General features: G+C 44.6%; 2 protein-coding genes across 27 annotated transcripts in view; one reads left to right on the forward strand and one right to left on the reverse strand.

The window, feature by feature from the left end:
- The window catches only part of SLC6A6 (solute carrier family 6 member 6), a 107,575-nt gene extending 92,151 nt beyond the window's left edge, over positions 1–15,424 (forward strand). For all 17 annotated transcript variants that reach the window (XM_090148260.1, XM_031607308.2, XM_090148259.1 and 14 more), the window contains 6 exons: positions 1,158–1,270; positions 4,050–4,187; positions 5,173–5,275; positions 6,202–6,302; positions 6,915–7,085; positions 8,823–15,424. In XM_090148260.1, the coding sequence (XP_090004386.1) occupies positions 1,158–1,270; positions 4,050–4,187; positions 5,173–5,275; positions 6,202–6,302; positions 6,915–7,085; positions 8,823–8,963 (767 nt within the window). In that variant the 3' untranslated portion in view covers positions 8,964–15,424. The remainder of the gene's footprint in view (positions 1–1,157; positions 1,271–4,049; positions 4,188–5,172; positions 5,276–6,201; positions 6,303–6,914; positions 7,086–8,822) is intronic.
- A 2,923-nt stretch (positions 15,425–18,347) lies between these two features.
- Positions 18,348–27,304, reverse strand: part of GRIP2 (glutamate receptor interacting protein 2) — a 248,274-nt gene continuing 239,317 nt past the window's right edge. For 3 of the 10 annotated variants that reach the window (XM_090148247.1, XM_090148245.1, XM_090148249.1), the window contains exons 21-25: positions 26,612–26,732; positions 24,098–24,334; positions 22,950–23,096; positions 20,254–20,438; positions 18,348–19,429 (exon numbers count right to left, since the gene is read on the reverse strand). In XM_090148247.1, coding sequence (XP_090004373.1) covers positions 19,423–19,429; positions 20,254–20,438; positions 22,950–23,096; positions 24,098–24,334; positions 26,612–26,732 — 697 coding nt within the window. In that variant the 3' untranslated portion in view covers positions 18,348–19,422. Of the gene's footprint in view, positions 20,439–21,251; positions 23,097–24,097; positions 24,335–26,611; positions 26,733–27,304 lie in introns of all 10 variants that reach the window. The other 7 variants (XM_090148253.1, XM_090148251.1, XM_090148252.1 and 4 more) reach the window with 4 other exon arrangements.

Here is a 27,304-nt window from a genome sequence, read left to right on the forward strand (position 1 = left end):
TGTCCCCACACTGCAGCGGTTAAAAAAACAAATCATTTTTAGCTTTGAAAATTACTTAAATCCACTTCAAAATTGGGAAGTGTTAAATCTTCAAGGCTTCTTAAAGCTGAGCTAGGTATTTCTGGGTTTAATCTGTATTTAAATCTGCCCTCAAATGCAGTTTCTACGGCCAATTTGAGAGCTTGCCATAAATGCCTGCTTCCCCTTGTTCCTGTCTCCCACTTGGAGAGGGCTCCTTCTCTCTCAGTAGAAGCTCTCCCAAGCCATAGCTGAAAGCACACAGCTCCACGCCGATCCTTTGCAGATCAGTATGTGAGAGCACTGCATGTATGCTCGGTGTGTGGGTGTGAGTGGTCCATGGTGCAGCAAGAGCCAGTCTAGGAACAAGCATTCAACAAAAAGCCTTTGGTTTCCAGGGCAGAAAAGCCAGACTCTAGTCCCAACCCCCTGGTGACCCCAGACTACATCAACTCATCCTATAGCTGTGGGTCATGTTACTCATACTCAGTGTCACTATGGTAGGTCTGCCTAAGCTGGCAGAAGGCATTTGTTTCAGGAGCTTCAGCTGATAGAACTAGAACTAGCCTGATCAGTGCAGCAGTAAAGGTTTGCAGAAGCAAAGGAGCAGTGTGAGAGTGCAAACCCCACTCTAGAAAAGCTGGTTTTGGAAGTTGTGTCTGGAGTGAGGCAGTGGTTGCCTTAGTGAAGGCCCCTGGGAATTTTTGGAGCAGAGTCCCTTCCCTGCATACAAAAGGGTTTCATCATCATCACCTTCATCACGACCACGTGGGCTAGCTGTGAGGGTTCTGCCATTCCCCTGGGTCACCCCTTCTCCCCCCAGCCCCAAAACTGACCTGTGTCCCTGTGGGCAGGTGTAGGAACACCTTCATTACTGACATGTTTGAAACAGATGTTAAAACTGGTGATCAGTTAGCAATGCCTCGGGGGTTGGCCTATGGTTTCTGCTTTAGTCATGCGTGCTTCGTTTTCAGATAAAAGAGCCAAACTGTTTCACTTCTGGTATTTCCAGCCGCGTTTGGATTTATCTGAACGGAACCAGGCATTCCTGCATTTGAGTGTGCTACCTTTACCAGAGAGCTGGTACTTACTGTTTTTCTTCCCTTCCCCTCCCCCTTTCCTATTTTCTCTTTCTCTAGGTCCAGGCCTGGCCTTCATTGCCTACCCAAAAGCTGTGTCCATGATGCCACTGCCCACCTTTTGGGCAATCCTTTTTTTTATTATGCTTCTGTTGCTTGGACTGGATAGCCAGGTCAGTATGGTGGGTAAGAGGTGCATGGCTTCTCGTCTCATTGCTGACTGGGCAAAGCCAGTTATACTGGCATGAATTATGGAGGAGAATTCCTCTAATGCTGCCCATGAGGAATTCATCTGTGTTGCTTTTTGATGCAGGGACTATGTGTGATAGATCTGTGGCTGTTGACTGATAGTCAGCATGATGTTGCATAGCAAGTCTTTGCCATCAGGAGCTGGCTGAGTGCAAGAGGGACAGTATTTTCCTACTTTGGAGAAGAACTTCCTGAGTTTAGGAATTTAGAATCATTTGAGTTGGATGGGATCCTTAAAGGCCATCTGGTCCAACTTCACTGCAATGAACAGGGACCTACATGTCCATCAGGTGCTCAGAGCCCATCCAGCCCGACCTTGGCTGTCTCCATGGACAGAGCACTACTATCTGTCTGGGCAATCTGTGCCACTGCCTTGCCGCCCTTATCACAAGAAACTTCTTCCTTATATCCAAGAAGACTGCAATCTGTTCCACAGAGTATTTTGTGCCCTTGTGATCTTCTGCAGTTAGTATACACCACCATGGAAACGCTCTGTAAGAATTAACAGCTTCATGGAGTACTGACTTCAAAAGTTACTAAGAGTCAGAAAACCTCCTCTAACTGCAGTGTCATCATGAGACACAAAAAGCACAGAATGTCTCCCTGTGTCCATGGTGGCATCATAAACAGTCAGAGGGCAAAACCACTCCGTTTTTTGGAGGTCTTCTGCTCAGAGGTGCCAAGCAGCTTGGGATCCTGCTGACTTTCACATCATGCACATCAGTGTGCATTCAGTGTCTCTGAATGGTACTCCAGTAAAAGCTTCTGAAAAGCTGAAAAGCTTCCAGTGTACTCATTGCATAGCACGTGCTGTTACTAATTAGTGACCATGAAAAAATCAAAAAGTTTAGTCCAAGAAGTTATGTTACTTTTCTCACTGGTCACTTATAGGAATGTTGAACTAAATTTCCCAAGTGAGCCTGTAAATCATTTCTAGATGGTTCACTCCAAGGAAATATATGTGGCAAAGGATTATGCAGTAACTGCACATTCAAAATTGCTGAAGTTTTCAGGGCAACAGACAGCTTTCTGCACTCAAATGGAAAACAACTGAGATTACAAAAACTCAATTGTTGAGGGTGAAATGTTTATTTGTCCTCTCTTGAATGAAGTAAATATTTAAATAGATTTTTAGCCAGTTGTTCTCTTACATTTTTGATACTCTGGCCCAAATCGCTATTTATGTTTTAATCTTTGAACTCTAGTGAGCAACTTTCAATCACTGCAAAGTGAATTTACAAGTTCCCAATGCTGTCGTTCAGCAAGCCTGTGCTTATGCAAATTGGAAGCTGTCTGGTAATTTTAAAAAGCTCTTCAGTGCATAGAATGATTAAAACTAATTGGAGCGCTTAATTTCTCTCCTCCACCCCTCTGGTTTGTTGGGTTTTTTTTGGAGTGCAGTCAAGCAGGTTTCTGGAATGCCAGAGCAGGTTAAGATCAAATCAGACCAAAGGGTTGTGTTTAGGAGGAAAACCAGTTTTCAGAAGTCACAACAAGACAGGAGGCTACAAAATCTAGTGGAGTTATTGCTGGACAGCTGTGTTTTCAGCAAGATGTTTCAGCTCATAGTCAAAGAGGGAGAGTTGCTATAAGGCACTTCTCAGTCTTAGATAGATACTGGGTAGGAAAAGATACCTGTTTTTGACAGAATGCTATTTCATAGACTCCCCATGAAAAGCGGTTGGTTTTAAGAGAATGTATCCACTCAAAAGGAAGATCCTTTCTACAGAGGCAGTCTTGGTTGTCCACGGTACCCTTGTGCCTTCAGTACTCTTCATGCTTTTGTACCTTGCCAGGTGGAAAGTGCTGAATGATCTCTGTGGATTTTTTTATGAGCTCAGCAGTCACTGTTCTCAGTGGGTGAAATGCATCTGATTTCCAGTAAACTTTGAACTTTTATTCAAATTTGGTTACTTGGTTAACTTGGGTTACAAACCTTGCGTGTGATTTTCAAATGGCAAGTCAGTACAAAAGCTGGTTAGATTTTAGCTAACCTGTTCAGGGCTTTGTTTTTGTTTTACCTGTGCAAACAGCTTACCAAGCCTTTGTATGGGAACTGTACCAAGATTTCCATCGTGATTGATGAAGTGCCCCAGAGCCTCAGCCAGAAGAACTCTGCTCACCAGTTCAGAAAATACAGGTTCAGGCAAGAGGGGCTGTTAGTTCACATCAAAGCCTGCTTTCCCTTGGCTAGATTTGCTGTAGCAAATTCAGGAATAGAATTATATCCAACTGTGGAATTAATCTAAATAGTACCTGTGAGGTTTTCTAGTACATCAAAAAAAAAAAAAAACTGATTGGTACCCTCCTAGCTTGGGCAGCTCGGGCTTTTAGAGTGTTTTCTCTGAGCCTCTCTACCAGCATGCCTTGCGTATTCATCTGGAACAGCTACAACATAAAAGCCATAAGTGCCTTCCTGTCATCAAATTAAGTTCCTTTATCCTTGCAGCTTGTATTCACAAAGCCCCTTCAGTAGTTTGCAAGGATACTAGGAAACAGATATCAATTCTGAAAGCTTATTCCAAACTGAAAACTTCCCCCAGCCTTTAACCTTTAGGTTACAGAGAAATAGCTCCTGTTTTCTGCAGCATTTTGCCACAGACTGAGATTGAAGCTTTGCTGTGGAGCGTTTAATTCTGAGCTAGGATGAAAGGCATGGCAGATGATTTTTAAGTCACTTCTTTCTGTTCTTTCCCTCTTCAGTTTGTTGAAGTTGAAGGACAGATCACGTCATTAGTTGATCTGCACCCATCCTTCCTAAGGAAGGGTTACCGACGGGAAATCTTCATCGCTATAGTATGTTTCCTTAGCTATCTTCTGGGACTAACTATGGTGACTGAGGTATGTAACAGCATTGCTGGAAATTGCTTAAATTGCTTTTTAATTTTTTTTTAAAGCCATTTTTAGATCTATTTTAGTTGTGACTCAGAATTAACCACTCAGGAATGACACTCTTTAAGTCTAGAGAGCTTCTTCCATCCCTAGATCTGAGGAACGGAGTAATGAATTCTCATTAATTTCATTCTGATCTAAGGCTCTAATCAGCATGAGTATGAATATTAACTACAGGCTCCAAATGATGAAACACATGGAGATCCTTTAGTAGAGCAAATTAAGAACCCATTCAGTGCATGCAGGGAAAAAAAGACTTTGTCTTAGTTCAACTGATTTGAATCAATTAAATATTCTTGAATTGATTCTGTTATAAATAATAATATGTTCCAGTGGCTGCATTGTTGTGTTATTTAACTTGAAAATAAAATCTGAGCAGTATTTTTAAAACATCTGGAAGAGGGCAATTGTGGGAATTGAAATAGCACCTGTAACAGAGATGCCTAACAAACTTCCTTTTTCAAGTACAAGTTCAGGCATACGCAGTTCAGTGTGGTAAAAGGAGGAGGGGAGCAGCACAGTGTAAATAGAAAGGAAAAGATTCCAGTGAAAAGAAGTCCTTTCACTCAGACTGTAAATACAGACCCTCTCTGATGGCATTTATAGTGCTTGCTTAATGTTAAAAGACCTACTGGTTCTTTACGTCACTTGTTCCTATAAATGACCATCCTAAAATACTTCTAAGAAGGAAAGACTTAAGTGTCTCAGTAGATTATACTAAATGGCTTAATTCTGTTTGATTGTCATCTTGTTTAGAATGCTTCCTATAGTAAACAAGCACATGCCCTGGGGAAGGTAATGTCACTTTCTTGCTATTTATGCTTGTTAGGCAGCAGTCACCAAGGTCTGCTGGCAGATTTTACTGGGAGCTGGGCTTGAAGTTTTCAGATCTTTTTCCTGATGGATCCTAATGCATTGTGTCTCTCTGTTACAGGGTGGCATGTATGTTTTTCAACTCTTTGACTACTATGCAGCTAGTGGTGTATGCCTTTTGTGGGTTGCATTCTTTGAATGTATTGCTGTAGCCTGGGTTTATGGTAAGTGAGAACCCTTTCACCTGATGCTTTGGGATGTTAGTGAGAGTGTTGACAGCCAAACATTTAATCAGCAGCCATCCCAGAATCACCCTCCCAGCAGCAGAGACATGCATTAATATAAATTTGCACTGACCACTTAAAGACAAATGTGCACCTGGGGTGAAGCCAGCTTTCAGTGTTTTTCCACATGAAAATGAATGTTTTTTTCACTGCTAATTAATGAAGGCACAATTAAGTGTTTATGTGTGTTATGTTTAGAGAGCAGAGTTGAAAGTCTGGCCAGCCATGAAAATTTGTGCTCATCTCTGGGAGTTTTGTTTCAAAGCAGCAATGTCTGCAAAGGCCAAGCCAGACAAACAGAAAATACAAAAAGAAAGCTGAAAATATATTCTGTCCCCTTATTTTTAGGTGATGTTGAGTACCAAAATCTGAAAGCAGCCTTCATTGCTGCCTGAGATTGTAGCTTGGGAATGATCAGTGTTCATCACTGGTTGTTTCCCTGATTCTTCATATACTCCCATCTTATTAACAAAGCAGAATAAGCCAAGCTTTCTTTTTATGCCAGTCCAATTTCTGTAGAAGCAGGGTACAGTACCATTTGCTGTTGTGTTCTTCTCCCTATGATCTCTCTGGCAAGTTCAGTGAGACTTTGGAGGGAGGAGAATGATTATGACAGGGGCAGGAGGGATTAGCATTGCACTCCTGCATCTAAATAATGAGTGTGTGGGAGGAGAGACTCCCCCAGCCTTTGAGCTTCTGAGGGAGAAAATCTTCTTAAACTTCACAGCTGTGGTAATTTGGGCAATACATCTGACACCCTTGTTTTAAATACCCCCTGGGGGCCAAGAAAGGCAGCTGTAATTCTGCAGTTCTTACATGGCTTTTATTTGTTCAGTTCTGATCAAGATACTCACTGTCCAATACAGGCGCTGATAATATTTATGATGCCATTGAGGATATGATTGGATACAGACCTGGTCCCTGGATGAAATGGAGCTGGATTGTGATCACACCAGTTCTTTGTGTGGTGAGTTCTATTCCTAGGCTGATGGGGCAGCTTTAAGCATCCTCTTATTGCTTCTCTTTAAGTGAAGACTGTATCATTGAGAGACCAATTTACAGAGCTGCTGGAGGCTTGGTATCTTCTCAGACATTGTCTGTTAATGTGACTGCCCACAGAAATTGTGTGTTACATTTGTGACACACACAATTCACTCCAAAGAGCATTACTTTGAGTAATAGAACTATTAGGCCATTTTAACAAAAAGTCCCAAGGCAGGACTGCTAGTCTGAGGCAGACACTCAACATGGATTATTTCATTTGCTGGGAAGGACATTCCAAGTAAGCTCCTTGCAGTGTTTAGCAAGTGTCTGAGCTCAGAAAAAGGACAGGCAATGTACTGCAGCTGTTCAGCACTATCACTTAACACTCTATTGCCAAGCAAAGGTTTACTTATGAGCAGATGTAGATGCTCTTATAATAATTTAAATGGAAGAATAATGTCCCCGTTCATTTAAAATATATATCTGTCAACTCTGCATCTTGCTACCTGTCTTCCTTAGGACCAGTGATAGCATCAGAGCCATGCTGCTTTTAACCCTTTTTGAGACTCATTTAATTCTACTTTCTCACCAACAGGGGTGCTTTGTCTTTTCTTTGGCCAAGTACAAACCACTGACCTACAACAAGGTCTACACATACCCTGAGTGGGCAATCGGCCTGGGATGGGTTCTTGCCCTTTCCTCCATGATCTGCATCCCTATGGTGATGGTCATCCGCATCATACGGTCAGACGGGTCACTCATTGAGGTGAGAGAAACCACCACCCCCTTAAAGTCAGAAACTGCCTTGCACATGGGAGAGTGAATTCAGAGCAGAGCTGCCTTTGGGGATCTCGGCAGGTTCTTTGCATTTGACTTCTGCTTTGAGCAATGTATTTTAACATTAAAACACATTCTTTGGAAAAGAGAAGTTGCTTGAGGTAGCCCTCACTTCTCCTTACTAAAAGGAGGAGGGGACTTGTAGAGAAAATAGGCCACAACATGCTGTTGTTCCTCACCAGTTTGATAAATTGGATTATAACATGACCAAACACACAGCCTTTCTGCACAGTCAGTATAGAAGAGGAAGAGTGCGTTTAAATTGCTCTGTTCTACGCAAAATGAGCACAGCACTTGGAGAACTGCCACCTTGTCCAGGTAGGGCAAAGTTGGATGCCTCCCCTGCAGTGAATGCAGATAAGACTGTTAAAGATCACCTGTCCGTTTGGCAAACACAAAGGTTTCTGGCCTCAAACAAACACCAGGTGATTTTACTTGCCTACCACTTCTGCAGTTCCCAGCTAGGAAAGCTGTTGCCTCCATGTTTAGACAAGCATTCAGTCCAAGGTGCTTCTCAGTGCTTGTCAGTGCCAGGTCTCTCTTCTCCTCCCCATGGAGAAAGGAAATGCCATCCTAAAAATCAGTGAGAAAACAGAGAGAAATACCTGGATCGAACCCAGCTGTCTGAAAACTCTCTTAATTTGAGGGAAATTTGGATCCAGGTATGGACTGTGGCTCTCAAGCATGGCTTTTCTCTGGGGGACTGAATGCAAGTTGAACTTTCCTGACAATGTGCTTCACATTTTAGGTTGTTTTGGGTTGTTGATGTTTTTTTTGTTTGGCTTAATGAGTCAAATCAAAACACTGGATCAAGATTTTTCTGATCTTTGGAAAATCTGGGTTCAGAGTCAGACTTGTCAGTGCAGATTCTCTCAGGTTCAGATAGATATACAGGCAAACTCTTGCCCTTCACATTTCAGCACCAGTTCTCCTGGTTTGTTTTTCTTCCTGTGGAAAGTTTTTAGAGACTGTGCAAACATGAAACTTAGCACTTCTCTTCCTAAGGTTGCAGATTAGTTTTGTTTTTGCCTAATGAGATGGTCTTAAATGCAGCCCAGGGTATTCTTGGAGGAGAAAGTGGGACACTTAGAAAAAAACCCAACAGAATAGAATAAGAAAGGAACATTTCCCAGGGCACAAACACTTGAATTTGTTTTCCTCCCAGTGCTAATGGCCTTTTTCAGCCGTGGCCAGAACATTTTCATGTGTCTATTTTCTTGCCTACTTTGTCACCCATCTATTGAAAGACAAGTCTAAAAGTAGCCAAAGCACTCTTCAAAGACCATGTTAGGAAAGAGAAGAAAGCAAACACTGCTCAGATGCCATTTCATTCTTCCTTTGTGAACTGAAATGTAGAAGAGAAGTTGCCACTTGGCAGTGAAAGGCAGCCTAAAAAGTAGAGTTGTTTCTAAATGAGGAAGGCTAAGAGGCGTAACTTGAGCAGCAGCTGCAGCACTGAAAGTCCAAAGTGTTGGATAATGCTGTGAATGCCCTCTGAGGTGCCTGCCTCAAGTCAGGCTCCACTGAGGAAATCTCCACCATGGTACAACTGCGCAGCCCTTGCAGAGCTCTGTGCTTGAATTGCCACGTCCTTCGTTCTGCACAGGAAGGCATGTGGTCTGTGTGGTTTCTCAACCTTTGCTTTTTTTTTTTCCCTTTCTTTCAGAGGATAAAAGCAGTGGCTGCCCCCAAGGAAGTGAATCGGTGGTCCAAAGAAACAGAGAGTGGCACTCCCTTCTGCCCCAATGGAACTTCGAATGGCGGATTGATCAAGCCAACTCATATCATTGTGGAAACCATGATGTGAGCTCTCTCTGTGAGAGGATAAACCTGCTTTAACTGCCGTTTACTAACCATAGATTCTCATAGGACCAGGTTTACAGAGCTTTATATTTGCACTAGGATTTATTTTTATTTCTCACAGAGAAAGTTATTTTTTGTGTGTGCTTTTTTTTTTTTTTAATATTTTGTAAGGTAATCACAGCAGATGTCTCTCTGTAGAGGGAGAGCATTCATATCAGACTAGACATATTACAGGAATTTACTATTATTGTTTTTTTAAATATATATATATCTTTATCTCTTAAACGTTATACACCTTACCACTTGAATTGATTGTCTTGCCAGCAATATATTCAAGTCTCAGAAAGCAATTTTAGGTGCTGGTGTGGTTGGGAGCAGGGTAACCTAAGAACACACAAAAGGCGCTCTGTTGAGAGATATGAGGAAAAAAAAAAAAACAACAACAACAAAATACAAAGATGCTGTTTCAAGAGAATTTTCAAAGGTGTAGTATTTTCACCCTCTGGTTCAGTTGTAGTGAACGACAGGCTTCAGGGTCACAAGAATGGAAAAGGGTGCAGTTGTGTTTAGCACAGTCCCTGAATAGAAATAGCAGCGGGCAGCTGGAGCAGGGTGTGTGAGTGGGCAGAGGAGCTGGGTGTGAAGAGCCTCGCAGCCCTTCCTGCAGGCACAGAGCTGGGATCCAGGCACACAAACAAGAGGAGGGCTTGAGGAAGGTGTTTCCAGGACTTGGCAAGGCTCGCTCTTTATTTATTGTTATTATTTTTTGTTTAGGTGAAGTGCCTGCTGCTTGTGTGATCAGGCGGGTTGAGCACCTGCTCTTTAGTGTTCCAGCAAAGATTTTAGCAGAGATGTCACAGGGATAAGCTTGAATTCTGCAGCCTGTCCCCAAGCAGCACAGAGCAGCACCTGTGATCCTGGTGCTTCAGGTGTTTGCCCACTCACTCATTTGCATGTTAACTATTGGACTTTGTTTGGGGCAGAAAAATAATTAAAAAAAAAAACACCAATCCTTTGCGGACTCTGACTGTCCAAAGGTGGGCACAGTGCAGGTCATCCCCAACACCAGGAGCAGAGCCACTCACCTACACCTGGCGTAAGCACTGTTTATAGCCTTGTTAATAATAATAGTGATGAAGATAATAATATCAGCCAGCAAACATGTGCTTTTCATCCATGTATTCCGAGAATGCTTTGCTGGGTTTGATAACCAGGATTCTCTTTGTTTATTTATTTGGAGGAATTGGATACTGTTGGGGGAACAGACAGAAGGATTGTGTTTCTTAAAGCAGCAGTGGATCTGGTGTGTGCTAACTGCTGAGTCACAGCCTGAACCACTGATTGAGCACCTGGGAAAGGACCGGGTCAGCCCTGGGAGCACAGGTGAAGGCAATTCAGCTGTGTGACCAGAAGGGGTGGAGCCTGGCTGTGCCTCTCTTAGACCCCATTTAAGGGCTGACTGCCATTCCAGAAGGTTCTCTGGTTGGAGATCCTTCCTTTGTGGAGTCTTTCCTGTCAGCCTAGAGCTTCGGAGATGGGTGAGGACCTTTCCTTTTTCACTGTAACACCATTTCATCTATGTTGGTCCCTTTGCTGTTAGACTTCTGTATTGCTCTTCCACTGTGTTGATCTTTCTGATGGTAACTTTCTGGGTTCTCCATCTCCTTGCCCACCATTAGGTTAGATTGCCGTTTCTTTTGGAGGGTGGCAGACATATTTCTAAAGCCTATGGATATGTCTGTTGAAGAAACAGCACATAGGGGACTTTGAGTTAAAGCAAAGGAAATGTAACACTGCAATATTTTATATTTATTTGGTCCGGAGGAATTGTGCACCGTTCCAGGTTGAGCTGAGGAATAAGGAAAACACCACTGGGAGGAGTGTGGCAGTGGGGGGTGCAGCAGCTTTGCTGGGTGCTGCTTTGTGTGGGCCAGGGGGATGCTTCCATGGGGAGCTGCTCCCTGAAGACTGTACAAGACATGGACAGAAGTCTTCTTTTGTTCTGTTTTAAACTTGAGCAGGTTGTGCTGGGAACAGATTCTCTGGCAAAACTCAGCTTTTTCTTGTGGGCATTCTATTTTGAGAGAGGGTTTTTTTTCTTCTCATGATACCCCTGATATTAGGCTATCCAAAGGTATCTAGGGGAAATGACAACAGCAGAGCTTGTATCTGTTGATTTTGCTGTCAGTTTAGTCTGTCAGGGCAGATCTTGTCATTTAAACAGGAACATATCCAACTTGAAACATTCCTACAGAGAAGGTTTGGTTTGTTTGTTCATGTCCCATGGACTAACTGGCTGCAGCAGCACACTCGTTGAACAACTTGTTGGTATTACTGTAAAAGGAAAAGGGTGATTTAAAGCTAAAAGATGGACCAAAAAGCAAAACAAGATTTTTTTTTTTTTCTAGCTTGAATTTGTATGTATTTTTACATCGCATGGCTGAGTTGCAGCAACAAAACCAGCCATATCAGCATTGCTTGTGTTTTCTTTTTCTGGTTGCTGTATTACAAGAGTTATAAAGGAAACTTTTCCACAGCTGGAGATGGCAAACTCTTTGATTTCAGCTGCAGGGCAGTGGCAACTGCCATCCCAAAAGCAGGAATTCCATTGGGCCAGGAGGGTTCTGGCTGGAATTTGCCATCAAATGTGTGCAAAATAAGGAAACAGCTGTTTTTGTTTTTTAATCTTTTAATCATCAAAGACGAGGAAATGTGATTGTGGATGACTCTTTTGGTGGGATTCAACATGGACCCTTGTTTTTTCGTTACGATTAATGTCTGCAGTGCACAGGCATGCTTGCCTGGGTTAAGATTGAAGCATGAGGTTTGGGTGGGGGGGGGGGAGTTTAATGGTTTATGTGAGCGTAGATGAAACACTGATGCTTAATTTTATATTTAATTTTCTTGATATGTTGTCATATGGCTGCATATGAGATTTGTTTGCACATCAGATTTGTACTATAGAGCTCAGACAAGCTTTAGGTAGGGAAAAAATGGTTTGACTACATCAGAAATGTCTGGTGGGTTCAGTTAGCCATCTCCCGCTTGTGGAGAGCATCTTTGTGCAGAAAACCAGAGGGCCAATACTACACCTTTAAAAGTACAACAACCAGAGAACCAGAACCCAGCCCCATTTCGATGTGAACTTTGTGCCATTCAAATCAGTTGCTTCCATGTACCACGTGAGTGAGTCTTGCACGTGTGCAACAACCTCACTGAAGTGTTCTCCAAGTACACTGCTCTGGCCCTGCTGTGCTCATCAGCATGACTGCAAGGGAGGACTGGGGCTCATGGAGAGCTAAGAAATGTTTCTGGAAAATAGTTCCCCTCTCCCCTCCAAAATGATTCTTTTTGTTTTAAATGGGGTCTGAGCTCCAATGAGCACATGCACATTTTAAAGTGTTTTTTACCTGACGTTTTTTATCGGGTTTCTGAACTTTTCTTGTTGAATATTGATAAATTTGCATTTCAATGTGATCCTCTGCCAAAATTATTAAAAAATAATTTTTAAGTCTGTGTTTCCTACCTATTTATGATTGCAAATACAACTGATTTCTTGTTCCTAATTGTTGAAACATTTGTGACTTATTTTACCTGTTTTTTGTAAATGAGGAACTCTATACTGAGTTATCATGGCTAGTCATAAGTGAACTGGTTTGGATACTGATAAAAAATGTGTGGCTTTTGGCATGAGATCTTTAGGATGAGAGCATTGAATGTAAAGACAGCAGAACAAAACAAAAGCACACCTCTCATTTCCCACACAGCTTTGTATTGCTCAGCTCCTGTGGGATTGGAAATGGCACATTTCAGCAGCATTCCTTCCCAGCTGAGCTGAGACTGGGAGATGGCAGAACTGCAAATACATTTGCACCACGAGACTCTCCGAGTTGTTCCTAATCTTTCCCAGTTTTCCAAACATCTGTTGTAGTTCACCTGTGACTAGTTATGATCTTATTGAATGGGCATCTATTGTAAGGGACTTTACCAGTATTCTGTATTTTGGTATTTAAACAATATGATTTCATAAATAGAACTGGTTTTTATTACTATTATTGTTGTTGCTACTGTTGTCATTTACCTTTTCATCTATAGCTTTCCTTTTTATCTGGTCCAAACCGATCCATACATTTAGAAAAGTCTTCTTTGAAGTGTGAGATAGTAGGTCCACCATGGATTTGTTCTTGTGTAGTAAATGGAAATATCAAAGCGTGGCAGCTGTATTTACCACCTTAAACAATGCTGGTGTTCAACCTGCAGCAGCAACGCAGGTGTGGAGAGTTGGGTGAAATCAGTCTTGGAGCAGCAAAGCTGATTTCCACTGTTGTTCTTGGGGAGAGGAAGAAAGAGAAAAGAAGGTGCAGCCTTATGGTTGGTGTAACACACATTTAAAAAAAAAAAAATAAACCCATGCATCTGCAGAACCTTTTTTGCCACTATCAGGGCAGCATCTTCTGCAGCACTTTGCACTCTGCTGTGTATCCACCTTTCTCAACTGCAGATGTTCCTGTTCCTCTTCCTTGCCTCAGCGCTAGAACAGTTCAAACAGCTCTGAAGACACATGAACATTTCCACTCAATAGGCTTTTTACAAGTCTCTTCCAAGTCTGTTTTTATTTGCCAAGGAGACTTGCAATTTTGGTGAGGCTGTGCTTGTCACACTGGGGTTCAAAGCTCCCACTTTGTGCCAATGGCAGTACTCCATTGGTGGGGGATTTGAACCCTTTGTATAACTGATTATTAGCTTCCACATCTGCAGTCACTGCAGGATCATGTGTGGGGCCATAGTGTATATAAAATGTTAAATAAACTGTGTATTGAATGGAGTGGACTAAGTTAGCTAAGCAGCTCAAATATACTTGGAAGAAAGATGACCCTGAAATCATTTCCAAAAGATTCAGTGCAAGTTGCTCACCTCGAGTAACAGGAAAATAAAAAGGTCTTTTCTTACATAGACTAGTAGATGAAATCTTCCACCCCTAAGAGCATGCACACAAGTGGGGACATAGCTTCCTTTCCAAAGCTGCAAATTATGCATACGACTTTCCAAGCTATTGGGATGGGAGCTGAGATGGTTTAGGCACTGCTTTCTTAGAAAGTGCTGACCTCCAGGGCATCCAAATGGACTTGGCTAAACTGAGATACTGAAAGGGAGATACAATGCCAAAATGCTGGGCCTTGGCCCTGCTGAGGAATCCTCGAGGTTGGACTCCTGGCTCTGTGTAAGTACAGCTCCTGCTGCTGGAGGTGGGAGCGCTGAGGGCTTGGGCAGCAGCCTTGGACTTGTTTCCTCCAAAATCAGCATCCAAAGCTTTTTGTGGTGAGGATTAACATTTAGTTGTGTATTTGTATATTTGCATGAGCAAAGGTTGGGAACTGTCAGAACCTAAGTAGCTCCTTTTTATTTCTTGTAATCAAAGATAAGCGTAAGAAAGAAAGTTCTCAGTGGAGAAACCAATGAACAAAAGCAGCCCCTCCATCCCAAACTCCATAATTCGGTCACAGAAAATGATCTGTTGGTATCAGTGGTTAATTTGAGCTTGCTGGAAGATTTGCTCAAGAATTACTTCTGGCATAGGCAGCCTGAACCCCAGCTGGAAATCTGCCCCTTTCCCAGAGCGTGCCTCTTCCATCCCCAAAAACAGCTGCTCCTGCACAATGATTCTATGCTTTAAAAAGTAATAATAATCTGAATTCGTTCGTTTCTATTCAAAAAGTAAAGAGAGGAAATAACTTTTTGCATGCTTCTTCCAGCTGTGAGCTGGTGATTTCAGCTTACCCACATCCTAAAGGTGCAAAAACTTCAGATATGATTTGACAAAAAAAAAAAAAAAAAGAGGGAAGAATTTTTCAGGCTTAAAACCTTAAGAAAACAAATAATCATTCCCACATCCCCAGTAGAGGTGAAGAAGTTTGATTGCAGGGTTTGCCATTGGAAAAGAGCCTGACCCTGCTGGGTATTGAATGACAGCCCAAACACGTCCTTCTTTGTTTTGTGGCTTCGTCCTAATTGGAAATAAACTGTAAAACTGTCAGAGTGTAATTGCTCCATGCTTTACACAGTTCTGTGCTTTAGGAGCAAAGCGAATTAGAAACACTTTAGAAAGGGGTGAGATGATTGTGGAGGTTTCCTCCCTGTGTTGCAGCTCTGCAGCACAGCGCTGCTGCTCGTGTTGCCATAGAGCACAGCCAGCCTTATGTGGAGCAGCTCTCTGTGCTCCGAGTTAGTGGAAAAAGTGGGGAAAAATATGAAAAATTAAAAAAAGCAAAACAAAAAAGCGTTTTGGTTGCGCTGAGGAGCTGTGCATGTGTGCTTTGTGTGCGTACAAGGGAAGGCTTTGGGCACGTAGCATAGTACATGTTAGCATGATACGTATGGTTTCTAAATCTCTTGCATCTACTTCTGCGGTTGAGATGTTAAAAAGAATTTTTTATTATTATTTAAAGAAAAAAAAAAAAAAAAGAACAGTAGCAAACTCGTGTTGAGAGGCCAAAAACACCCTTGGGGCACATCCAGATGGTGTCATCTGCTCCTGTCCTGCAGGGCAGCGAGGTCTCTCAGCATCACAGCATCCCAGCACTGTTCTGAAGTGCTCGTTGTTCAATAATAGGCTGTTGTTTTCCCAGTGTGATGTGGTGGCTGTTACCTGATAATGTTGCCGGGGGTTTCATGTTGTGAGAGGTGGTCCATCTCCTTTGATGTATTTGGCTGAAAAACAGTGGTGGTTTGTTTTTTTTTTATTATTTAAATTCCTAGCAACTGTGACTACAGTACGGTGATGAGTAGCACATACAGAGAGGGGGTGGTGATGATAACCTCCTCAAAAATGTCATCTGGACTTTTTTTTTTTTAAAAAAAGAAGAAAAATATTTTTAAAACATTTTAAAACTTTGTGTGTGTGTGTGTGTGTGTGTGTGTGTTCCAAGATGGAATATTTGTATTTGAAAATTCTCCTGGAGTGTAATTTAATCCTATGACCCCCCTAGCCTTTGTGTATATGGTAAATGTTTGTACTTTGCAGTTTCTGTTTTGCTTTTTAGATAAATGAAATGTATATGGATATTTTTAAGTCATCTTTGCTTTTTTAGATGAGTTTGTAATCACCTTATATCAGAAAATAAAACTTTCCTTTATAAACCAGCTGTGCTCACTGATGTTTTCGATCTCTGAGCATCTCAGCTCTTCCTTTAAGCCCATTACTTGCTGCGTTAATTCACTCACAGACAAAGGGAGCAGTGTGAAAGTATGGAAATTATTTATTATTTATTTATTGCCCAGTTTTCTTCCTTTTTTTGCCCCACTGCTGTGGTCGCAGCATAACAAGGTTACAAGGTAAGGGAGTCAGGTGCAGAAAAGCTCAATGAGAAGGGAAAAACAAGAACAAAGATAATAAATTCATGTATGGGATTTGTCATTTAAAGGGCTCTGATGGCCCCTTCAGTTGGACAAATGAAAGTTAAATCAGAAATGCTTTTCCCTAAGCCATGCTTGGAGAGGGGGAAAGGAAAGAAAAGGAAAGTCAGTTGATTGATGTTTTTGAGAAGCAGAATGGCAAACTGCACAGCATTTGTGGTCAGGATTGCTGCTGATAATCCAGCTGGAGCTGAGGACATGGACCATGTCCAGCAGCCCCCCAGCCAGGTTTCCCTGGTGCATCTTGAAGCTTTTTAAGTTGTGTTGAGGGAAATGGCTTGGTTTTGACTTGGTTGCATTACTGTTTTGGTGGGTGAGAGTTGAGGCCTTTGTGCCAAGGCACAGCCTGCAATGCCTGGGCTGAGCAGCCCAACACCTGTACGGACACTGCAACGTGTCTCAGATATAAAATAATCAGCCAGAAGTCCCACAGCACTACACAAAGCTGCTGAAGGGCTCCATGCTCTGGCCATGAGTGGCTGTGAGCTGCCCTGGGCTGGATCCCTCAGCCGAGGCCTGCAGGCTGCGGGGTGCCATTAGCAGGCAGCTCCCCACTCACCCGTGTGTCCGGGCTGCACTGAGCTGCCCTTTTCTCTCTGTGTGAGGCAGAGCCCCGTGCTCACGTTGCATGGGTGTGCGTTCAACCTGACATGGCCCCAGTGCCTGTGCTGGCGCCGAGCGGTTTTGGCACGGCCCTGGTGCCAGACATGTGAAGGGCTCTGCTTGGCAGCCCGTGCCCTGAGGACAGCCAGAGATGACCGATAAGGTTTGTTTACATGGCAATGATTCCCAAGCTCTAACCAGAAGTGTTTCCGTGCCCGACCTCCGAAAATTCCTGTGCTACCCACTTGGTGGTGAAGGGTTGCAAAACACAGCACACCCTTTGCTTGCCAGGGAGCAGCACTTCCCGATAGTTGTATCTGGGGAACGTAGAGCCTGCACTGCATGTGCTGGAAGTGTAGCAGTGTCCCTTAATCCCTCTGTAAGCAAAGGGAAGAAAGCCTCCCTGTAAGGATGTGAGCTCTCCCAGTGGCTTTGTGGTGGTTGTCTTTTAGACGCCTGGCTCCAGAGGCTGGATAATTTGGCTCCTGTAGTGCAGCACCCCACTGGCTTAGGTTGTGCTGGGGAGATTCAGGTTGGACATAAGGGAAAGTCTAGCATTAGGTGGAATAGTTGGTGGCCCTGCGTGTGGCAGGGGGGTTGGAGATTCATGATCCTTGAGGTCCCTTCCAACCCTGGCAATTCTGTGATTCTGTGATAAGAGTGGTCAGGCACTGGAATGGGCTGCCCAGGGAGGTGGTGGAGTCACCAAGCCTGGAGGTGCTCAAGAAACATCTACATGTTGTACTGAGGGATGTGGCTTAGTGGCTGATATTGGTGATAGGTGGATGGTTGGACTGGATGATCTTAGAGGTCTTTTCCATCCTTGGTGATTGATTCTATGATTCATGCATCTTGGGAATCCAAGTGCCCATCAGGTCACCTCCTTATCCCTTCCATTGGGGACTACCCACCACTTTGCAAACACTGCTACTTCACAGCCACCATGTGCAATGCCACACCAATATTTTGTCATGAAGTAGCCAAGGTTTGAACCAAGGAGGCTTCCGGTGTGGCCAAGTTGATGTAAGCAATATTATAACCATGTAAGTATCTCCACAGCCATGGAGCATGGGCAGAGAGCTGCAGAGAAACAATCCCCTTATCTGCAGGGAGGAAAGCAAGTGGTCCCAAATCCTGCTGCTGGGCAGTGGCAAGTGCCAATCCGAAGACTGCACTGGGAGCCCTAGTAGTGGTCCCACCAACCCTGTGTCTTCCTCATTGCCTTAGAAGGGGTTCTCTGGGAAGGGAAAATAGGGCTGGATGCAGAGTAATGCCCTACTCCTGTCCTCTAACAGAAAGAAACAGACCCACAACACATGCATTTCCTTTGTTTTTATTTAATTAAAAAAAAAGTCAAAGTCATTGCAATGCCATTTAAATACAGAGATTTACAAATAGGTCCAAAACAGGACTAAAATATTCTTTGAAATGCTGTACTTTTAAATATTGTGCTTTCATAGATACATAAGAAAATCAGCATATAAAAATACTTTACAAGGAATACACTCTAATATATGGATAAAAATACACATTTAAGTAATGCATTTCATCTTCATATCATTCAAAATGCATAGGAAGGGATACAAGGACCAAGTTTTTCTTCCTTTTTTTAAAGCCTTTAATAAAAGTCTTCATTAAAAACCTATGAGAAGCCCCAGCGAGCTTCCGCTGTTCAGAATATTGCATATAAAAACACTTTCGGCTGCACTGTCAATGCTCCACAGTATCAATTATGGCACATTATCTAGTTGTGGCAGCAATGGTATGGGATATTGCATACTCGAAGAGAAAATGGCTACACTGACAAGTAGCTGGATGGGGCTGGACATACCTCAAAGAAACACCCCACTATACTGGGCCATCGTGGAGGGACAGAGCTGCAAAGTGGGGATGGATGCAGGAGTGAATCCTGGCTCAGCAAAATGAGAAACGTGCTGCATATAGCTCTATGGCACCTGAACACAGCACTGCTATGGGGTGGTGATGGAGGAAATGAAATGGTGAGTGGGGGAATGGGGACAGTGGTCACCAGGGCTGCAGCCCACAACCATGCAAGTTTCTCACCTCCACCATACCACCACACCTGAGCCTTCATGGGCAAAGTGATGCCAGGATGCTAACGTCATCATAAAGTGCTAAGACGTGGAACACAGAGCGCAGCTCACATCTGCCACAGGAGAAACTCACAGCAAAGAGAGGAGGAGGAGCCCGCAGCCAGATTCTGACCGTCTCCTGCAGATGGGGAAGCTGACACAAATACCTCAGCTGCCTCCTCCCCATGGCCTGGGCACACAGGGGCAATGGGGACAAGCAGGGGCACCATGCTTGGAGGCCATGAGAAGGCCAGCAACAGGCAATGGGGTTAACAAAGCAAAGCCACGTAGGCACTGCTAGTGCAGGTGGGGGCAGGGGATGCACGATCTCCATCTACCGCAGGACTTCTCACTTCACTGCCTGGCAGGGGACAAGAAGGTTCCATTAATTCAAAACATCAACCACCCTGGATAACAACACTTCTGCTTTTTAATTGCATTAACTCCATAACATCCATCTGAAAAACAGGAGTGAGGGATTTGAGCAGGCATTTAGGGTCTTCAGCCTTGGGCACAGCCTTCTGCTCTGTAATACCATTGTGTGGCACAGACGACTGCACTGCTGATGGTGAGACGAGGTGCCCTGGGCAGTGGGCACTGGGCTGAGTCAGCCCTGCTGGGGCAGCATGGAAGGGGCTGGCGTGAGGCAGCTGCAAACATAGATTTCTGAACAAGAACTGCACCTAGACACCATCAAGTGCATTTCAAACTGTCTTTAAACAGGGCCCTCCATAGCCTGACAGCAGGAGAGAAAGGGACTGCAGGAATCAATGTATCAGGAGTGTGTGTATTTGGAGGGTGGAGGTGGGTACAACAGAAAAAGAACAACAGTTCAGTCTTGCTGTATGTGATAAACAGAGCAAACAAGGATAAAAATAGCACCATGTGTGTTTGTAGGATGGCCAAGGCCTGAAGAACGAGGAGGTGCTGGGGCAGGACCCCATGCACCACAATGCACTGGGGATGCAGCAGCTCACCCCAGCCCCAGAAACGCACATCCAGCTTCAACCTTCCCAGCAGCGTTGGTTGGCCTACAGGTGACAACTCACTGAAGACCCACCTCCCCCCTTGGAGCTGATGATACACACAGCATTTACAAAAACCAGTGCAAAGAACAGGAAGAACACCCCAAATACCACAATGGCTCAGCAGAGGCCCCAGGCATCATCCGCTGCGGCTGCTCACAGTGTCTGGACGCTCGCCTTGACCTCGGCGCGGGCTGCCTGTGCCAGCAGCTCCCCATTCCCCTCCGGAGGAGCGTTGGCAGCCAAAGGGTTTCGGCTGATCACCAGGTCCAGCTTGTCTCCAGCCTCTGAGATCAAGGGGACAGTCAGACAGCAGTCAAAGTCTCTCGTTCGGACACGATTTACCTGTGGGGATGGATTTAGGATGTGCCATAGGGAGGAACAACAGAAACACCAGGTTTGTTAGTCAGAAAAAAGAAGGCTGGTGCTAAACCCACACCTGTGAAAACACACAGCGCTTGGGGGACTCTGACTGAGGGGTCACAGCAGAGCAGAGCACTGGCCCCCTCCTTTGAGCTGGGCATGTCCTGCCTTAGCTGAGGAATGGCTCCATAACTGGTAGAGAAAAGGGGAAAAAGCCTGGATCAGGCAGAAATCCTCACCCCTGGAGTCTAAGACAGTATTACACCTTTTGAACTCTACAGGGCTCAAAAATAAATTCTCTAGGTCAAGCCTGTGGGAGGAAAGGTTGCTATATGATTTTTTGCCATCATGGCTTTTACTGGCCTTAAATCTGTGATGTAGGGCATTCAGCACCTAGAAAACAAGCACAGCACAGACCCTGAGGCTTCAAATGACCATTTTCCAGCTCAGCAGGCAGTAAATCAGGACTATACTGAATAGTTCCTGCTTCTCCTCACACCGTTTACATCTTTCATTTTGGAGGAGTCCAGATGCATTTCACATGGGCTCAAGAAGGTGGCTGTGGAGGCTGCAAATCCTCTCTGCAGGACTGAGCAGTGAAAGCACTTTTCCTGCTCATTTGAGCATCTTGAAGCATATTTCTAGGCTGGGTCACTTGCAGGAGCCATCCCAGCTCTCCTGCCTACAGCTCCCAGAGCACCTGGGCTCGGTGCCATGACAGCCCCAGGATGGAGAGGGCTGGCAAATAGCATGGGGAGGGAAAGCAGGGAGGGGAGAAAGGAATTTCCCACCCACCTTTGGAGTGAACAAAACCCCTCAGGCCAGGCGTTGATTCCTTCTCAGGATAAGGGCTGGGTAAGTCCATGCAACCCTTGCATCCAAAGCCCTTTCTCAGGATAAATGCATGCCCATGGAACTGGGCTCTGTAATGGCAGCAGTGCCACCCTGCCCTAGCTGGCAGCTACACAGCCAAACTCAGTACTGCTCTTTATAGATGAGTGATCAGGGACAACTTCCAGGTTGCACACAGACGAGAAGAAATAAGCCATGAGCTTGCTTTGCCTTTATTCCATGCTGGCTGGGCAGCTCCAGTGCAGAAAAGCCATTAGTGCAATGCTGTGCTCCGGGCAATCCATCAGCCAAGAGGCAGAGGGTCCTTTGCAGGGACATCATGTTTTGTGGCCATCAGCATTGGAACTTGCTTGCAGACACATCATCATGCCCGTAACCAGCAGCACTGTGAAGCAGCGTATCGCCGTGCTTCTTGCTGGGATTTGCCTGTACCAGGTCTGCAATCCCTCATCCATCACTGCTGCACACAGCAACGCAATGGCAACTGCCTTGTCCTCTTGTAGGTAGAAGCTGCGTGGCACAGCATGTGGGAAGGGGGAGTCTCAGAAGTCTCTGCTCTGCTCTGTTTGGGATTTCAGGCACACCTCCCAGAGCACTTGGCACTTGCAAAGACCAACACATCCAACATTCAATAGAAAGGCAGCCTACAGCCTAATTAGCTTCTTGTTCATTCTTGCACCATCTTTTATTTGAATCCGAGAAGGAATAATTGTATAGCAGCCAACTGGCTAGAGATCATAACAAGCTTAAACAAGGTTCCCCACAGCGCTGCCAGCTCTCCTGTTACCTGATGTACATAATATATTGGCTCTGATCCTGCTGCTAACAGCCACCGCCTAGAAAGTAGCAAAACTAAACATCTTTCTGAGTGCTTCCAAATACGGTCACAATATCTGCGTTTCCAAATGGTGGCAATTTTTCCATCAAAGCCACACTTTCTCAGTCGCTATTTGAGTCGCTCCAAAGCAAAACTTGTTATTTTTCATCCATATAAAGTTGCTTTCCAAACTCCAGAATGCACCGTGCTCCCATTGTCCCTCTGGCAGGCAGATATGACCAAGTTACTTTTATTTGATCAGAGCTTTTATTCTGTTTCTGCGTCAGTTGTTTCAGATTGAGTGTCTTTCGGAGGAAAATATCCATGAAAAACACTTTGCTTGAAGGATGGTTGTTTCTTAGAAAACTTTTAGTTGTCAAAGGCATGCACAGAACTTCATGAACACTGCTTAACTCCACGGGGGATTCACAAGAACACATATTGGTCCACACGGTCTAGTTTGTCCAAAAATCACCCTCTTTCATGATAGGAAAAGGATTGAGGGCGAAGAGGGAAAGCGACACGGCTTTTTGGTTGTTTTGGTTGTGAGCTGCCCACGCTCAGAAAGACAGTGCTGGGACAGCTGTGTGTGGAGGTGCTCCCTGGGCTGGGTGTCAGCTAGGGGAACCAGCCTTTGCTACCTAGAGATTTCTTATACAAAACACAGGTCTCATTGAGAGTTAGGTGGTAGGTGCTCGCCTAGTTGGCTAACTATTACCTTTCATTAAAGTTAGTGCTGTCATGGATGGGTCTCACTTCTCTCTTCCTCTCAGCCACTCATTCACTCCGTCCCAGCCTCCAGAACTGCATTTTGCATTTATTACCTGAAGCACTCTGTCATATGGCTTGAGGCCACACTGATCTGCTGGCCCATCCGGACGGACCATATTTACATAGACACCTTTTTCTAGCAGGCCATCCGACACACTGAATCCAAAGTCTTCGCTCTCTGGGTCTTTGTGAAGTGTCATCTGGAGGGGCAGAAGCAGAAAACACACATTGGAATGCTGCAGAGACAGCACAAATATCTATACTGCTTAATACTGTTCATTGGTTCTGGCTTACTGAGGACAAGAACCAGGTAATCTAACCCTCTTCCCTAGATCACAATCACACTCCGGTCTCTAAAGGAGATGTGTGCTGCTAGAAGTGCATCTTGCCACAAGGCAAGGCAGGAGCCAATGGGAGAAAGCAATATAAGGAACAACTGTTTCCCTCCACCACAGTCCCCCTTTTCCTTCCATGAACTGGGAGTGCATCTCTACCATCAGACTCGGACTGCATCAGGGGTGCTGGTGGCTGGGGAAGCCCCACGGTGATCCATGGGCAGGACAGTGCCCAGGGTGATGCCCAGGAGCTGCCCAGGTGGCCCCAACCTCATCTCCAAATACCTCCAGCACCAGATGCTCCAGCAGAAAGAACGCTCACCCTATAACACACCTAATTACTCAGCTTTCCTCCATCAGGAATGAGTTTTATTTAAAGGTGCATTTGCCATGCCCTGAAGGACAAAAGCAGATCAAACAAGAAAAAGTTGTTTTTCCCAACTGCCCTAACTGCAGGTTTCACTGTAAAATCACTAGGAAAGAAAAAGGAATCAGCTTTTGAAACCTCTCCAGCTCCCTTCCCTGCCTGCATTCTGCATCAGCAGCTTCTACAGCTAATTACTCCTTCTAATTACCATTGCCTTGCACCACACTTAAACTGGCTGCAATCACCCACGTACTGAATTCAAACAAGTACCCTGTCACTCAGGTCCTACCATTTGCACCCCATTTAGGAAAGGCTGGGAATGAAGAGGAATGGGACAGAAAAGAAATGATTTCTCAGAAAAAAAGCAGCTTACTGAACAGTGTGTGCCACTGGCAAAGGGTCAACAGGGAGCATTATCTATGGGGCTGCAACACATCCATCAGCTTTTCCCATCGAGGTACCACTGTGCCAAGGCAAACCAACCCTTGGCAACACAGACCTTGTGAAACTCGAGGGGGGTAGGGGACATGATCTCCTGCATCTCCTTCTCCATCTTCTTCATGTCCAGGTTCCTCTCATTCTTCTTGGCAGGGGAGCTGCTGCTCTCAGTCTGTCCATTGTCACAGCTGGAGTTTGCCTTCCTCAATGGGCTCAGCCCCGATGGGTTGACAGAGTCCAGGAGAAGCTTGCTGCCCTCCAGGCCCAGGTTGTGCACGCTCCCCGTCATGATGGATGCCTGCGGGGCAAGGGCACAGAGTCACTCTGCTGAGGTGGCAGCAGGAAGGGACAGACAACACAGGAATAAAAATGGCAGAGAGGACAGCAAGGGAATCAAGGCAGATGAACATGCTGACCTCAGAGGAGCTCCCACAGGAACTGGTGGATCCCCAGCCTACCTCTGTGGGCTGCAGCCCGTCATCAGCATTGCGCAGTGCTGGCAGCGGCCCCAGGAAGGCAGCAGCACTGCTGAGGCCAAGTCAGCAGAGAAATTATCATTTTATCTGTCAGTAAATGGGAGCCTTCAATGAGTCAAACTGAGTTAAAAAATATGAAATTAAGTAGTTTTTAAGCCTGGTCATCCTTGATAGCATCCATTAAACGATGCCCCTAAGTAGATTCTACTCCATTTGGCAATGCTTTTCGCTAATGAAATTGCATTGATCAAAGCTAATGAAGGAGTAAAGAATCCAGTCTGTGGAACCTCAACCAGTTCCAGAGTCTATTTAAACAGCATAATGAAAACCATCATTATGAAGTTCAGGCTCCAAACATCTGCAGTCCTACTAAATGTCAAAAGGAAAAGAAAGGAAAGGAAAAGGAAAGGCAGGGAGCAGACAGCAAAATTCAGCAGTGTTAACCAAGTCAAAGAGCTATTGCTCCTGCACACAGGGGAAATATCACCTGACTAAATATCTAATCAAGGCCTCTGGCTCTTTTTTGCAAGCTGGAACAATATAGGTAAATAAAGCAGATTCTGGTGGCAGTGATGAAATGCCAGCACTACCTACATAATCTCCCAAATGGAGATGGAAAAACACGGAAATCCTTTGAGTGTGTAGCAGGTTTTTGAGTGTTGTCCAAACTCAAGGTGATTAATTTTTGAGGGAAGACTCCTCAAAAATGCTAGGAAACTCACAAGCTAAAAAGATTTCCATATTTTATCCATCACTTCAGGATAATGTGGGTAGTGCTAGAGGTTGTCTGCATTTAGCAAAATTTCTTTAAATTCTTTTTAAAAGCATTGCTCTAAACATATCAGCTCCAAAGCCTTTAAGCAGCATGACTCAAAAGCCCACGCATCCCTGCAAAAGGAATGGGCAGAAAGATTATTTTCTCTGTCCCAGCATTTCACAGTAGCCAAACAAATCCCTTCTTTTGCATTAAGATCCACCATTATGGAGAAGAAAATCATCATTTCAGAGTGGTACTTTTTCTTAAATAGCCACTGACAGTAATGGAAATTTTACACCCTCTGCTGAGGAAACAAGCACATGGGTCAGATATGCCCAGAAAACCATTTCCAACCCAAACCCAGTGTTACTGGACTGGAGTAGTGTGACAGTTGGCATCTCTCCAGCCACCTTATCAGGCATTGCATGGGGATGCCATCCCTGCACAGTCTGCTGGAACAGCAAACCAATTTCCATATTCCTCCCTTCTCCTCCAACCCTGGAGAACTACTTTGCTACCAGTCCCATCTTTGGGGTGATGGAGAACCCAGCCCCACAAGCATTCCCCAGACCTCCTGCGTGCAGGAGGCGTAAGGAGGGAGCAGCTCATGGGGTTGCACTGCTGGGTCCCATCCCACCAAGGCAGATCTGCTGCCCACTGCTCTGCAGTCTCAAGGGAGGCCTTTATTTGTGTCCCACAGCTTAGTAATACAGGCTCCCCATCCAATAACCGGACACAATAACACGACCTCCAAAGCATTTTGGATGAAGAAAAGAGAAAGTGGTTCGTGAAGAGAGGAAACACCTTTATTTCTGCAGGAAGCAATTACTTTCTCAGATTTTTCCAGGGGAAGGCTGGCTGAAAAGCTTCCAATTACCCATTTTACTGAAACAGTTTCCGGCAGAGTGACAGCTGAATGCAAGATGCATGTTGTTCCTGTCTATACTTAAAGCAAGTTTTGGTCCCAATGGGTTTTTGGGAGGCTCATTTTGCTTGGCCTCTAAGTGCTTGTGACAGACAGTATCTCCCCATGTAAGGGCTTATCATCTGATAGGGGAGCTTTGCAACAGTCAGGTGAAGATTGTTGGCCAGCAGCAATTTGCAAAAAAAAGCACAAAGTTACTGGTTGGTAATTTTCAGCTCTGGGGGAAAGTATGTGCAAGCAACTGCCTGATGAGGTGTAGTTATCCATGGGCACATCCCTGAAATGCCACAACTAGAACCCTTCTTCACACCACTAACAGCACAGGGGTGCTGTGAGCAATCGACACACCTGGGCAAACTGCTTAGCATTCGAGTCAAGAGCAGAACAGATCAGCAACAAATTCGGAAAGTGATTTACCTCAATCTCCCTCAAAAGTTCAGACTGGCCGCATGTTTCCAAATCCTCCAGAGCTTCTCCAAAAACACGCCAAAAACTATCCTCGTGAGTGGTCTCAAGGCCATTTTGGCGGTTGGGGTATCTGTTGTAACGTAGGAACCAAATATTGTCAGCACTCTTCTGCAGCAGGATGAAAGCCGCGAGGCTACAGCAAGCGTCTCACCAGTAAAAGCAGAGACTTGAAGAGTCTTCATATACAAAAGCAAACAATATGAACTTTTCAGACAAGAGTCCGAACACGAGACCTCCATGCATTTACTAACGGGGCAAGCGTCCTTCAAAGGAAGAATTAAGTTGGTGTAGTGATGTCAAAGTTCAAAGGGTAAATTAAAAAGTGCCTGTAGGAAGATTGTAGGTTTAGGAAGACGTTTTGGTGAAATAGAGAAGTGAAAGAAAAAAGGATGCGTTATGGGTAAACCAGGAGCCTCAGAGACTGTTAGTACAAAGGCTGATGGGATAGAGCTCAGATCTGAGACACAGAACACCTGAGAAAAGAGAGAAAAACACAGAGGGTAACAGACATGGTGAGAAAATGGTAAATACATTAGGTCTCTATGAGAGTAAATAATGCAAAGATGTATATAAAAATGATTGCCCTAGGCTGGACAAGTAAATGCACACTACAGCCAGCAATATTGACAGTGTCAGCATATA

This window comes from Phasianus colchicus, chromosome 11, assembly GCF_987193195.1.
Source record: "Phasianus colchicus chromosome 11, bPhaCol1.hap1.1, whole genome shotgun sequence".
Lineage (NCBI taxonomy): Eukaryota > Metazoa > Chordata > Aves > Galliformes > Phasianidae > Phasianus > Phasianus colchicus.